Here is a 15,995-nt window from a genome sequence, read left to right as displayed (position 1 = left end):
ACCCGTGGAGAAAGTTTAAGTTGAAGAAAATTCTATTGTGTTGATATTAATTATGTGAACATAGCCTGACTTTAAAACATGACTAGAAAGAAATAGGCTTAAATTAATATTTAGTTAATTAAACACTAATTAATATCTTATGTTTCAGGTAGAAGGACTATGTGATGTGACCTATGACAATTAAAGGAGGATAATGGTGATATATTTGTAGTTAAACAAGATTTTTCTATCTTATATATGTTTGAATTAAAATTGTTGGCCTTAATTTGGCCAATAATAGAGATTTGGGAAATTTATAGAGTTAGGGTTTAGATGAATTTTGAAGAAAAACTATTTTCACTATTTTCTTCATTTGACAAAATATTACCTGGCAAATCTACTTAACTCCACATGTCATTTTGGGATTACACTCTAACCATCCATTTGGTTTCGTGACAACTCAAAAATATGTGCAAGTCACATGACCCATTACGAACATTTAGCATACAACATAAAACTCAATTAACTCTAATGTGCTAACAAAGGTTTAATTTCAACAATCCCCCTTGATACTTTGTTCTTGCATGCCCATGAGTTCTCTAGTATACTGAAATTTGTCTTTAAAAGTGCTTTGTTGAAGACGTTCGCTACATGGTCTCGAGTCTTTAAATACTTCACTTGAACTTCTCCATCTTCTACCACTTCTTGAAGTAAATATAACTTAACTTTGATGTTCTTGGTACGATAGTGGAAAGTTGGGCTCTTTGACATTGATATGGCAGATTTGTTATCACAAAAGATAGTAGAGTTCTTCTACCACTTCTTGAAGTAAATATAACTTAACTTTGATGTCTTGGTACGATAGTGGAAAGTTGGGCTCTTTGAAATTGATATGGCAGATTTGTTATCACAAAAGATAGTAGTAGCTTCATCTTATTTTTCACCAATGTCATCAAGTATCCTTCTCCGTATTGCTTGCTTGCTTGCTTGTCATAGTGTCCAAAGCATATTTTGCCTTGGTGAAGGATAACGCTACTCCTCTCGCTTTTTTATGTAGATGAGCATATGACAGATACAAGGTTGAATGTATATCCTGATATACTTTTCACATCTTCTATATGTATGGACCCAACATCATCACAAAACCTAAGTAACTTCAGCTTTGCTCTCTCAATTTTCTTGTATGAGATTAGAAAGCTTTTGGTGCCTTGGAAATATCTCAACACTCTTTTTGCACCATTAAAGTGACTGTTGCTTGGCTTTCGCATGAGCTGTGACAACAAGCTTGAAGCATACACAGTGTCAGCCCTTTAGTAGTTATACATAAGACTATTAATTAAGCTTCTAAAAATGATGCATCGACATCTCCATTTACACCTTTTTTTATAAACTTCTAATTCATGTCCAAGGGTGTTGAAAAATCATTGTAATTCTTTATTTGAAATTTGAGAGAATGCTCTAGGCATACTTGAAAGAAATCATTGTTGACTTTTTTGCTTGACCACTTTGAATATAGCCTTGAGATTTCTTCAAATAGATTTCTTCTTTCAACACTCCATTCATGAATGCTAACATCAAATTGATGTAAAGACCACCTTTGTGTCCCGCCAAAGTAATTAAGTGTGCTTATAGTGTCATGTCGGGCAACTGGTGCAAATGCTTCATTATAGGGCAACTGTGTTCCACCTTTCTGTATCAACGACAACTTTAATTTCGTTCTCTCTCATCCACAACTGTCATTATTTGCCGTTATACTTGAACAGAGAAAATAAAGGACAGAAGCAATGGAAATGTTGCTATAGACTCCTACCACCGTTACAAGGTTTATTCTTGTTAAACATAACCTGATAGCTAATTTTACTTATTATTTGTAATTTGTCTCTCATTCTCAAAATAAAAGCTTTATATTTTTGTTGCAGGAAGATATAGGTTTGATGAAAGACCTGGGTGTTGACGCCTACAGGTTTTCCATCTCTTGGTCGAGAATCCTGCCTGGTAAGTGCTCGTCACAGTGCAATAAAAAGTGATTGTAAAACTCATACCTGTACAATTTGATGCACAAATTTTCTAATATTTTGCAATAGATGGAAAGATAAGTGGAGGAGTTAACCAAGAAGGCATCCAATATTACAACAATGTCATTAACGAGCTCATGTCCAAAGGTGACAGTCTCTTCTCTGTCATCAAATCCCTGATTATCCTTCAATCTGCTGCTAAAAATTTCCTATCCACATATCCAGGCATAGAGCCTTACGTGACAATCTTCCACTGGGATTTTCCTCAAAGCCTAGAAGACCAGTATGGTGGCTTTCTTAGCCCTCTCGTTGTGTGAGTCAATTTCTGTATAAGCTATTTTCCTTTAGCCAGTTGTCTTGGTTTGTAAGGCATAAATTTCTCATTGCATTATTTTTTTGTTCTGTCATAGCGAGGACTTTAGAGAATATGCTGATATTTGCTTTAAGTCATTTGGAGACCGAGTGAAGAATTGGATCACATTCAACGAGCCATGGACATATTGTCATCGAGGTTATGCCGCAGGGATATTTGCACCTGGTCGTTGCTCTCCGTGGGAGGCTGGAAATTGCAGTGCTGGTGACTCTGGTCGAGAGCCTTATATTGTTGCTCATCACCTGATTCTAGCCCATGCTTCTGCTGTTAAGCTATACAGAGACAAGTATCTGGTAATTAATTGAAGCACTCTAAATTATGTTGGTATTTTCTGGCTAAAAACCTAGTTTAGATAATGTAATTACCCATTTTGTCCCTTTTTCTTCATGGATCTGTGAATTCTTCTTGAATTATCCAGGAGACACAGAAGGGTAAGGTAGGGATAACGCTAAACACGAACTGGTTCTTGCCCTATTCGAATGCCAAATCTAACCGAGATGCAGTTGATCGAGCTTTGGATTTCATGTTTGGATGGTGAGTGATTAAAATCAGATCTTAGTTCATACATTTATAACAGCATCAATTTTGAGTTACTGAAGTTCGGTAATTCTTCTCAAATTTTTGTAGAGTTACTTGCACTAGCTAGTAAAACTAGATTCCTAGGGTACACAGTTTTAAGGAATCTTGCAAGTAAGTGCCAGAAGGAATTTTCTGACAGGCACCTAATATTCCAAAGAAGCAGCAGCCACAGCACCGAAAGTGCACAGCCACAAATGTTGAAATGAGGAAAAGAAAACAAAAGGGCGGGCCCCACAGCATAGTAATTTATTATTATTTTATTATGCATAGTGTTTTCCAAAATCCTATAAATAGGCTCCAAATCCTTAAGGAAATCTCATCCCAGAAACAACTTCTTATATAGAAGAGTGTGAGAGAAAAAATAGAGAGAGTATCTCCTTAGAAAGAGAGATTGTAACTCCAGAGTTTTCTTCTCATAGTGAATTCTTCTATCCTTGCCCGTGGACGTAGGCAATCAAGTGCCGAACCACATAAATCTGTGTGTTTAATATTTTATCTCTACTTTTACTCTACTATTGCTGCGACCCTGCTCTATTGGGCCCCGGGTTTGTCCCAACAAGTGGTATCAGAGCCAACTTAGGGTACTTGTATATATCTACTTATCGTATGCTCTGTGGCTGCCACTAAAGGTGGATCCTCCACATCAGAAAATAAGTTAGGTTATCATTTACCCTTTGGAGGTGACGGGTACTATTCACGAGTACAGTACTATTCATAAGTATAGTACTATTCACGGATACGGTTACTGTTCATAAATACAGTACTATTTACGTGAAATAGTAAGAAGTTACTGTTCGTGGTAGAAGCAATGGCGACGAAGTTTAAGATCGAGAAATTCGACGGGAGTAATTTCTCTCTGTGGAAGTTGAAGATAAAGTCTATCTTGAGAAAAGATAATTGTCTAGTGGCCATTAGTGCAAGGCCGGACGACATTACAGATGATAAGAAGTGGAACGAGATGGACGAAAATGCTATTGCAAATCTCCATCTGGCATTAGCAGACGGGGTGCTGTCAAGCATAGAGGTGAAGAAGACAGCAAAGGAGATCTGGGATACTCTAACAAAGCTATATGAGGCAAAATCCAAGCACAATAAAATCTTCTTAAAAAGGAGACTTTACACTCTGAGGATGACGGAATCTACATCGATGACCGACCACATCAACACCCTAAACACACTGTTCTCCCAACTCACAACGTTGGGGTATACAGTTGGTGCGAATGAACGTGCAGAACTTCTACTTCAGAGTCTAGCTGACTCGTATGATCAACTCATCATCAACCTGACAAACAACGTCCTTACAGACAATCTAGTCTTCGACGATGTTGCAGCCGCTGTTCTGGAGGAAGAAAATCGGCGCAAGAACAAGGAAGACAGGCATGCAAGTTCGCAACAAGCGGAGGCCTTATCGGTGACGAGAGGAAGATCAACAGAACGTGGCTCCAGTGGGAGTCATACCCATGGTAGATCCAAATCAAGAAGTAAGAAGAATGTTAAATGCTACAACTGTGGCAAAAGAGGACACGTCAAATCGGAGTGTTGGCACAATAAGAAGAGTGGAGAGAAAAAGTTTTCAGAGCCATCAACATCTCAAGGATGCGTTGTCAGCACATCAGACGATGGTGAAATTCTATCTAGTAGAGCAACCACTGTTGATGAAGGCAGAAAGAGGTTTGCTGATGTCTGGCTTCTGAATTCAGCAGCCTCTTGGCACATGACCTCTTGGAGAGAATGGTTTCACAAATATGAACCTATCTCAGGAGTATCTATATTCATGGGGAATGATCATGCCTTGGAGATTTCTGGTATTGGCACTATCAAAATCAAAATGTTTGATGGTACAATACGCACCATTCAAGATGTGCGACATGTGAAGGGCTTGAAGAAGAATCTATTGTCTTTGGGACAATTAGATGAGCTCGGATGCAAAACTCATATCGAAAATGGAATCATGAAGATTGTTAGAGGGGTGCTTGTAGTGATAAAAGGAGAAAAGATAGCTGCAAATCTATATATGCTCAAGGGAGAAACCATGCAGGAAGATGATTCATGTGTGGCATCAACCAACCGTGGAGAAGAACAAACCATGATGTGGCATCACAAACTAGGCCACATGTCAGAACGAGGCGTGAAGGTTCTCTTCGATCAGAAGCTGCTTCCTGGATTTAATTCGGTAGCTCTTCTATTCTGCGAGCATTGTGTTACAAGTAAGTAGCATCGGCTAAAGTTCAACACATCGAGTTCTAGAAGTAAGACTATTCTGGAACTGGTTCATTCTGATGTATGGCAAGCACCAGTTACATCCTTAGGAGGAGCAAAGTACTTTGTGTCCTTTATTGATGATTACTCCAGGAGATGTTGGGTGTATCCTATCAAGAAGAAGGCGGATGTGTTCTCAGTCTTTAAAGCCTACAAAGCGCGGGTCGAGCTTGAATCTGAGAAGAAGATCAAGTGCTTGAGGTCAGATAATGAAGGAGAATACACAGATGGTGAATTCCTAGCATTCTGCAAGCAAGAAGGCATCAAAAGACAATTCAGTACGGCTTATACTCCACAACAAAATGGAGTGGCGGAGCGAATGAACATAACTCTGTTGGAAAGAACAAAAGCTACGTTGGCAACTGCAAATCTGGAAAAATTATTTTTGGCGGAAGCAGTAAAAACCGCTTGTTATGTGATGAATCGATCTCCATCAACTGTAATACAATTGAAGACGCCAATGGAGATGTGGACTGGCAAGCCAGCTGATTATTCCAACCTTCATATATTTGGATGTCCATTGTACGTAATGTACAATGCCCAAGAAATTACAAAGCTGTATACAAAATCCAGAAAATGTATATTCTTGGGGTATGCTGATGGAGTAAAGGGGTATCGTCTGTGGGATCCCACTGCCCGCAAGGTTATCATCAGCAGAGATGTTATCTTTATAGAGAACCAACTACAAAGTGAAGAGAAAGAAAGTAGTTCGAGGAAGGACTCAGAGACCGTAGCTGTTCAGGTAGAAGATAATCTGAATTCTTCTGAAGCAACACCGGAGCATGATGTACAAGAACCGGTCGAGTCCGAGGCTCCAGAAGTTCGAAGGTCAACTCGTGAGAGAAGACCACCGACTTGGCACTCAGAGTATATTACGGAGAGTAATGTTGCATACTGTCTTCTAACAGAATATGGAGAGCCATCAACTTTTCATGAAGCTATAAATGGCACATATGCATCTTTGTGGATGACAGCAATGTAGGAAGAAATTGAAGCTCTCCATAAGAATAAGACTTGGGAACTTGTGTCACTGCCACAAGGAAGAAAGACCATTAGAAACAAATAGGTCTACAAGATCAAGCAAAACGGCGATGATCAGGTAGAGAGATATCATGCTAGATTGGTGGTAAAAGGATATGCTCAGAAAGAAAGTATTGATTTTAATGAAATATTTTCTCCTGTAGTTCGACTAACAACAGTCCGAATAGTCCTAGCTATGACGCTATATTTGACTTACATCTAGAGCAGCTAGATGTGAAAACAACATTTCTTCATGGAGATCTTAAAGAAGAAATTTACATGCTCCAACCAGAAGGTTTTGAAGAAAAAGGAAAAGAGAACTTGGTTTGCAGATTGAACAAATCTCTGTATGGTCTAAAGCAGGCGCCGAGGTGTTGGTACAAGAGATTTGATTCATTCATCATGAGCCTTGGATACAATAGACTTAATTCAGACCCTTGTGCATATTTCAAGAGGTTTGGTGAAAATAACTTTGTTATCTTATTGTTGTATGTTGACGACATGTTGGTTGAAGGCCCCAACAAAGATCGTATCAAAGAATTAAAGGCTCAGTTGGCTAGGGAATTTGAAATGAAGGATTTAGGATCTACAAACAAGATTCTAGGGATGCAAATTTACCGAGATAGAATTAATAGGAAGATTTGGCTTTCTCAGAAGAACAGATAGAATTAATAGGAAGATTTGACTTTCTCAGAAGAACTATTTGAAGAAAATCTTACGACGTTTTAACATGCAAGATTATAAGTCAATTTCTACCTCACTTCCTGTTAATTTCAAGTTATCCTCCAATATGAGTCCTAGCAGTGAAGAAGAGAGGATGGAGATGTCTCGAGTATCGTATGCATCAGCAGTGGGAAGCTTAATGTTCGCGATGATTTGTACAAGACCAGACATTGCACAAGCAGTGGGAGTGATTAGTCGATACATGGCGAATCCTGGTAAAGAGCATTGGAATGTTGTAAAGAGGGTTCTAAGATTTAGTCGATACATGGCGAATCCTGGTAAAGAGCATTGGAATGTTGTAAAGAGGGTTCTAAGATACATTCTAGGAACCCCAAATGTTGCATTATGTTATGGGGGATCTGATTTTATTGTCAGTGGATATGTTGATTCTGATTATGCAGGTGATCGTTATAATAGCAAATCCACCACAGGCTATGTGTTTGCACTTGCTGGCGGAGCTGTAAGCTGAGTTTCAAAACTATAGTCAGTTATGGCTACTTCAACAACAGAAGCAGAGTATGTAGCAGCTACACAAGCTAGTAAAGAAGCGATGTGGTTGAAGATGGTGCTGGAGGAACTCGGCCATAAACAAAAGAAGATTGCTCTATTTAGTGACAGTCAGAGTGCTTTGCATTTGGCAAGAAATCCAGCCTTTCATTTAAAGACCAAGCACATTCGAGTTCAGTATTACTTCGTTCGTGAGAAAGTGGAAGAAGGAACAGTGGATATGCAGAAAATTCACACCAAGGACAACCTAGCAGATATTTTGACAAAAGCAGTCCATACCGACAAATTTACTTAGTGTCGATCCTCCTGTGGTCTGTCGGAGATGTAAGAAACATGAAGATGGCAAGATAGAAAGAATGGTGTGAAGATATGATTGATGCTCAATCAAATCTTCAAGTGGGAGATTGACAGGCGCCTAATCTTCCAAAGAAGCAGCAGCCACAGCACCGAAAGTGCACAGCCACAAATGTTGAAAAGAGGAAAAGAAAACAAAAGGGCGGGCCCCACAGCATAGTAATTTATTATTATTTTATTATGCATAGTGTTTTTCAAAATCCTATAAGTAGGCTCCAAATCCTTAAGGAAATCTTATCCCAGAAACAACTTCTTATTTAGAAGAGTGTGAGAGAAAAAATAGAGAGAGTATCTCCTTAGAAAGAGAGATTGTAACTCCAGAGTTTTTTCCTCATAGTGAATTCTTCTATCCTTGCCCGTGGACGTAGGCAATCAAGTGCCGAACCACGTAAATCTGTGAGTCCAATATTTTATCTCTACTTTTGCTCTACTATTGCTGCGACCCTGCTCTATTGGGCCCCAGGTTTGTCCCAATATTTTCTTCTGTTAAAGAAGTTTTGATAAGGTATCTGTGCGTTATATAAGATAGCTGATCAAATTTTGTTCATTGAGAGAAAAGAGGACCAAGGTTATCAACGTCATAAGAAAGGTAAATTTTTATTTTATTTTCCCACTTAGTTATGTGAATCTTATACTTTGAGTATATAGCAATTTCTTATCCTAAAGAAAAGTGAACAGAAAAAAAGAATAAGTTAACATCTTGCGAACTACAATGGAAATTCGATTATATGTACATTTTTCTCTGTTTCTTGTACTCTTCATGCTAAAGGAGGTCTAGACTGTTGTGACATGGATGTGTTTCAGATTTTTTATATTGCAATTGACACAAATTACAATTAGAAGATTAGAATAAAACAAAGCAAAAATTTATATTTCCGAAGTTCATTTTCGTGTGCCGATGGAGCGTCAATCTCATACTCTGTTGAAGATCAGACTAAGACAATAGGTCTCTTGTTGTTGGTCTCTGACTTGGTTGCTCGAAAGATAACTCAGTCTTCTCTTAGAATCAAAGTAGAAGAAAACCGCGTGTGTATGGTTTGGTGATACGAGTGTTCTCTCTTGAATGATCAGTCTCCTCCTCCTTTTATAGGCTAAAAGAGAGAGAGTTAATGGCCCTAAATTGTGGATTAAGTGACTATTAAGATAGGAGATAGTGGGGGAGCGGTTATCCTCTTAAAAATAGCTCTCAAATATTAAATGGCAAAGTTCTCTCCTTTAGCAAGACTCTGTGAAGACATTTTGGTGAGGCTCACTTGGATGTGGCCCATGTGTGTAGTCGTGAGCAAAGTTCGCTAATTAATTGTTTCGAACTTCACTTACGAGATTAATTAATTGGTAAATTTGGTTTGTGGGTTCGAATTTAGCACAGAATTCGACTTGTGACTTGACCAATTTAATGATGCCTTTCAACTTGTTTGGTAGTTGACACTCTCTTTATTTGGTCGTGTCGAGTTGAGATGAGCTATGTGGCGGAGTTATCATACATTGTGAGGCGAGCTTCACTATAGCTTGTTGTGGGCTTGAATTTAAGTCCATTTAAAACGTTTAGCCCATGGGTGTCAACTTCTTAGATCCAAGCTGAACCTTGACCTGAAATGAAAAATATATTTTAACTATTTACAAGACCTTGTAGTAGAGATTAAAATACTTTGGGTAATAGCTAGTGATATACTATTCAATGTAGCTTGAATTATCTTATTTGGGTTGAAAATTATCTTCAATCTACTTGGTTGTTAAATGTATACTCTTAAATGTGGCTTCCTTTGCTGTAGACTTATGTTGAAGGCTCAGTGATGCTTATGCTCATCCTATTCTATGTCCGGATTGAAGTTCGCTCACTCTATTGTTGGGGCGAAGTAGCAAAAACAGTGAAATTTAGCTTATTCTGGGTGTCGGTGAGGTTCGACTTACTCTGGGCTGTGTGGGTGAAGTTCGTCAATTGCCGACGTTCGGTGACTAGCGATCGTCATTGGGATTAAGCATTTGGATTCTCACCGTGATCTATGACTGAGATCTCTTGATTAAAGATTCACGAGATCTGCTATAAATTTGATAGAGTTTTAGGCTAAGATTTAGTTTCTTTATCTGGTCCAATCAAATCTTAAAAAATGTGATTTTCTTGGAAGTTTAGATTCAGAGAAGTCCATAAATAGTTCTATTTTCCTTCCAAATTCTTCATCCTAGTCTTCATCTCCTCCATATCTAAGTCTCCATTGCTTAGATTGAAGATATTCTTCAATAGAGGAGCTAAAATACAACAGCTCCAATAGGAGCATGCCAAGTAAGAGGGCAACAAAGTGGATGAAATCTGTATACTACATAGACTAGTGGATTTACTATCGGTCGGGAAGGCCAAACTCGGGCAGATCATTGAGAATTAGTCAAGAGCTAGGGACGAGTTGAATCACGATAGAGATGCTTGAAGCTTCGAGTGTCACTCTCCACGTAAGACTATTCGACGACTAAGATGGCGGTTGAAGAAGGATCCTTGGAGCCCCACAAGTGAGGATAGTGACTAGGTTTCACAAATGTGAACTTAAAACGTAATTAGTCATTGTGTGGCTGTCTCAGGCTCGGCATTGATGTTGGTGCAAGAACCTGCTTCTTCCTGTTGATATGTCTCACTTATAGGAATAGAGGCAGTTCTTATTCAATAGATTTTTCTCATCCCCTGTGTAGAGCCTGGGGAGGAGTAAATTAGGAGTTGTTTTCTCTGCATGGGAAAAGTTTAGCTCCTCAAGTTTTGTGAGATTGGAGGAACAAGGGCTATAGCTTGGTGCAGCTCGTGTATGTTCCTCAGCCATCATATTACCCATAGTTAAGAATATAGAATAGTAGCAAATAGCAATAAATACACATCATCCTTGTAACAGGATAATCTGAATGTTGCTTTCATGTAATAGTCTTCGATCAATAAAAATGAACTTTTCTCTAAAATTGTCCATCTTTGTGTGTTTGATCTATATGAACTTTAAGTCTGTAATGAACTCGAACTCTGCATGAAGTTGTTGTGTTGGAAGTGAAGCTCAAGCTTCCTTATATCGGCAAGAATCGAATTAAAGTTTGCTAGGTAGAGTCTCAAACAAATTGAGTTAGAATTTTCTCAATTTGAAAACTTATTAAAATTCCTTGAATCATTCTGGCAAAGTTTGCTTTAGTACTGTACTGAATGGCGTGAAGTTGTTTACTTATCTTCAGAAATAGTCGGTTGGGCGAACCTCGCTAAGATGGTTAGGGGGCTCAATAGTTTTGCTACGCGGGGCTCGCCATGAAGAAATAAAATTTGAACCCTCGATTTCTTCACCTAAAATTAGTGTGAAGGTCATTTAGATCGAGATTATCAGTGATGTTCAATGCTAGAATCTTTGGTGAATCTCACGATGAGATTTACAATGAAGCTAAGTGTGAGAATCTTCAGCAAAGTTTGGGGTCAGCCTATAAATGAGCTCATTTACGTCCTTTCTTCTTCACTTTGATTTTCAAAACCCCTAACTATCTCAAAACCCAAGCTTTCTCAGAAGCTGAAGAATCTCAAGATTAATCTTCAATGGTTTCTGATCGTGCAATCTCGAAAGGAAGAGGTGTTGCTAGGGGGGCTCGCTAACTAAGAACTGATGACACACCGACACAGGTAGAGATGGTAGTGGATAAGCTTCAAAACCATCCATGGTGATCCTCGGATCCATCAAAATATAGCCTCAATCGGGCTTTTAAATAAGGCCTTTAGGCACTTAAAGCTTATTTGCTGCCAAAGGCACAATTTCTTATGACCACTCGTGGTCTCATTGACAAACTTTTGTTAGTGGTGATGAAGTTTTGTTAGCGGTCATTAATGGTGCTCGACGCGATGAGCTTCACTTCTCTAGCGAGACTTGCTGCTATTAATCTTTTAAGCTTCTAGAGAGAACTTCATTGAGGCGGGGGTCGCAATCTAGTTTAAGTGTCCTTCGCCTGAATGTGATTCTCCAGTCTAATTTGAGTGACATTCGCTTAAGCGGTACTCGCCAATCTGATTTGAGCAACCTATGTTTAAGTGAGGTTTACTTATCTGATTTTAGCGACCTTCACCTGAACGAAGTTTAACAGTCGGACCCATTTAATCTTTTTAGTGGATTTGATTACGATGCCGAAGTCCACTGCTATTAACATGAACTTCACTCATCTTATCAACACATAGTTGATTATGATGACTTTCATTCATGAGAAAAGTTTTCTCATGACGAACTTTGCATCTGAGTGTGAAAACTTGGTTAACATCTTTCACTCTTTTCCTTCTAACTTATTTTTGCCTCCTTTTGTGCAGTTTACTTATCGAAGGAACCTATCGACCGTCATAACCACTTTTGGGCATGATGAGACCTGTGACTCTGAAGTGAGGTATGCTTTTAATAAGCACGTCCCTCTATACTTAGAGGGTAGTAATCAAGAAATGATTGATGCCATAAGGTTAAGAGACTATCGAACTCTACAGGAGATGATGACAAATACTAAGCTCTTCATCCCCAATGAGGATAAATCAAGAAAGCCTCACTTTTTATTTAGGGATAATAATCCCAATGTCACCTCCATATTTAGTTGGGAAAAGAAGTATTAGTATTAAACTCACCGCTGTTACTACTCGCCAGTGATAGAGCATCATGTGTCCTTCATGTACTTCCAACCTCTCGCTGTGCCTCGCCTTATATATTTTACCCTCACCAATAGAGAAGATAGTGTGAAGGCGGGCTCTCTAAAGAACGATGGTGGTTTCCATCAGGAAGGAGTCTGTAGGGTCAACATCCTAAGCTTGCGTCCGAGCTTCGTTCATGAGGATGCCCTAGTTAACGAAGTTCCTATTGTCCCGAATGTTTTTGAGAATAAACTTGCAAAGGCCGATACATAGTATCCTGATGAAGATACTAGATTCCCTAGTTGGATAAGGTCAACGGATACCCAATGGTGGACTGTCTAGTGAATTATGCTCTCATTACTTTTGAGGGGAGCTTCAGAAGACTGGAGCTGTACTCCATAGTGAGAGCCTCAAAATACAGTGTAAAGATTTGCGTACCATTATCATATAGCATTTTGGATCTATATAATGTTGACAACAATAGCTTCTTCACTTCAGTAGGTAAAATTGGGATCGCTTTACATGAAATGTTTGAAGTGATCGCTGGTGCGAGACTGTCCTTACAAAGAGATCTTCCTAATAAATACAGAGTTGAACGCTTATAAAGAAACCGCTCATGTCGGGGTGGTATTCAGGGAATTAGTTTGCCACTTCCTTATCTGTCGAAGGATCTTTGCAAATGCTAGACATGATTCTCCCATTGCTCGCATACCTTGGGCTAAGTATCTGTTCCCTAATGTCAATAGGAATGGGAATGTTGATTTGGTCTATCCGGTGATAGAAACTAAAGCTGAGACCTAGATATTAAATGAGGGTCAAGTACTTCATAATGCCAAATCAAACGAATGTGGATTCCATGCGGGGGACAAGTTCGAAAGATTCCACCATCAAGCAAAGGAGCCAATATCTGAGTTGGCTCTGCTTGCAAGATTCCTTTAAATCTAGTTGAAAGGACGCATTGTGCCTTCTCGGTCGAAAGACCACATCTCAATCAAGGTGTTATTCCTTGCTATATTGCATTCCACTAGGTATAACTTAGCCTTTCTTTTGGCAATAGTCAGTTGCATACATCACAGATTAAGGAAATTGGCTACCTAGTACTTGAATCAAGAGGATAATAGTCCAAGAGATCAGGTTCCAAACCCTAGAGTGGAGTTATTGTACACATATCTAATGATATGGTGCACTTCACTATGCTCTTCATTGATGTCAGCTACTACACCAAGTTAAAATGGCATCTCATTACTTTAAAGGTATGAGTGCTCGAAGTGGACCATCAAGTACCTTGCGAGGATTCGTTGGATTTTTCAAAATAAACATCATTACTGCTTTTTTTGTTGTTTTCTAGAGAATGATGGTACCAACCCTAGGGATGAATTTGAAAATAGTGGAGGTACCGACGGATTCAATTGCTTATTTGGCGGGTGCTTCAATTGGTTAGTCAACATCAGGCCGGGTCGTCTTGTTGTTTGGTTGAATGGGACTGAGTGTTGTATTGAGCTATACTTACCTTGTCGATTTGCTCATCAGTTCAGATATGCCTAGCCTTTAGTTGGCAATTCAAGTCCAGGATTGTTGCGTAGGGGAATCTTAGTGGATGGTGCTTGTGCTTGGTATGCCGGGGTTATAAGGGACAGATTCACACTTCCCCATCACATTTCTAACTGCTACATGATGTTAGGGTTCTGCGAGTGATACTTTAGAGTGATCGTCTCCAATCCCATTTTTTATATAAATAAAATTGATTTGTGTTGGGTCACCTAAAGATATAGGAAATTATTGAGGAAAGGTTCAAAGAGCAAAGCTCCTAGATTTTAAGACTTTTTATCAGAAGGCATACCAGTAGATGAAGATCGGGATGCACGGAGTGGGTAACCTACTCCTCAGAGACCAATTAGTGTTAGCATCTGAGAACTGTCTAAATCTGCGATTCGCCAAGGAGCACTTGACAGAGGAAGGGGGATAGAGGAAAGAGGTCATTTCAAGCTCGTGTCCTTCAACAACCTTCAAAGAAACAACATTTTGCACCTTTAGAGCCTGAGCTCGTATGTAGAGGCTCTTCAAGGGTCAGAGAAGAATCTCCTGTGATCCCAGCACATGAACCTATACCTGAGCCTTCAGATGAGTTTTACTTATCTTTATATCAAGTCATTTGATGTGCATTTGGTTTACATGTGCTTCTCATATACGGGCAAAGAGTCCATCTTTCTCGATCAAGAGGATCCAAATGATGAGGAGAATATGGATTACAAAGCCGGCACCAACGCCTATCTTACCAAGCCTGATGATGTGGGTTTCGAGGGTGATGTTGGCGGCTCTTCTTATATGCTAGGTATACTATTCTCTGACCATTATTACATAGCTTTTTGCGTATTTGTCCATCTATTTAGCAGGTGATGAACCTCGATTGGAGACCATAGGTGAAGCAGCTCCTATATATGTTCCTGCTGGTGGTGAGTTTGAACCAGTGATTGATTTTGGCGGTGCTTCTAGCATCTTGGAGTCTGAGCTGACTGTCGATATAGCAGCCAGTATTACACTTGCACGCATTTCAATAGTGTGGCATAGATTGGTTATTCCCGAGTCATGTGATGAAGATGAAGATACATCAGTCTCTCCGATCCCTATAGGAGTCAGGAGGGTAGCGCCGTTAGGTCCCACGCCTCAATTTGAAGATGATCCTATTAGAGTAGCAGATGCATCTGATGAGCCGAAGGTCACAACCATTAGTGTTGAAGCTTGTGTTGAAGTTGTACTCACAGAGGTGCCAATGACCCACGACGTTGGTTGTAAGAACCGTCGCCCCATTAGCTGAGTTGACATTTATAGTTTCCACCACGGTAGATGTTTGTAGCATGTTGGCCACGCTTGCGCCATTCGTATTATCGAGTGATGAACAAATGCAAATCTTGCTAACCGCTTTTCTAACGACCACTGATGCATTGGTGGTTTCAGTAGAAGAGGATTTTTTGAGCTGTGTAGAAATTCCCCAATCCTCTGACTTGGATGATTTGGTCGATTTGAAGATTCAGATTCTGGTTGAGAGTTTGATGAACCTGTTCAATCGAAGTATTGGTTCTGGTTTGGCAATGCAGAAGGGCTTATCTGCTAGCACTCTTGCTTCATTAAGGAAATAGATTGGCCTTCTAATAGTGGTTGTAGTCCCGTGCATATTGAATCTTTCAAGAAGATGATCGATTAGGTTGAGCTTTAGTTTCAAGATTTACAATTGCTTCATGTAGCTGATGTTGATGGCATTACTAAGCTCAAATTTCACCAACTCTTAGTGATACACTGTGAGGTTGAGGAGTCTGCTCGCGAAGAGATGGAGCAGATCAAATTAAGGCTTCAATGATTGAATATAGTCTTTCATCGGTTGATGTTTATCACGCAGAGTTTTATAGTGCCTTTCTAGAGAAGGAGGCGGCTATCAATGTGGCTAAGGCAGCAATTGCTGCTGCACAAGCAAGGTTGCAAGCAACTCTACAACAGAAGGAAGAGCTTGAACTTAAGTTGACTGGGTTGGTTAAGGAATGAGATCTCAAAGCTGCTAAATTTGAAGCTAAGACGACAAGGT

General features: G+C 39.4%; 1 protein-coding gene across 1 annotated transcript in view; it reads left to right on the top strand.

Annotated features, from left to right (window-relative positions):
- Window positions 1-1,747: 1,747 nt before the first annotated feature.
- LOC109827681 (beta-glucosidase 12-like) overlaps window positions 1,748-15,995 on the top strand; it is a 40,093-nt gene continuing 25,845 nt past the window's right edge. The window contains exons 1-6 of the mRNA XM_020394691.1: window positions 1,748-1,801; window positions 1,899-1,974; window positions 2,064-2,141; window positions 2,220-2,307; window positions 2,405-2,660; window positions 2,786-2,901. Coding sequence (XP_020250280.1) covers window positions 1,914-1,974; window positions 2,064-2,141; window positions 2,220-2,307; window positions 2,405-2,660; window positions 2,786-2,901 — 599 coding nt within the window. The 5' untranslated portion in view covers window positions 1,748-1,801; window positions 1,899-1,913. The remainder of the gene's footprint in view (window positions 1,802-1,898; window positions 1,975-2,063; window positions 2,142-2,219; window positions 2,308-2,404; window positions 2,661-2,785; window positions 2,902-15,995) is intronic.

Source organism: Asparagus officinalis, unplaced genomic scaffold, assembly GCF_001876935.1.
Source record: "Asparagus officinalis unplaced genomic scaffold, Aspof.V1 AsparagusV1_Un357, whole genome shotgun sequence".
Taxonomy (NCBI): Eukaryota; Viridiplantae; Streptophyta; class Magnoliopsida; order Asparagales; family Asparagaceae; genus Asparagus; species Asparagus officinalis.
Note: the sequence above shows the minus strand (reverse complement) of the source record. Positions and strands in the feature narration are given on the sequence as shown.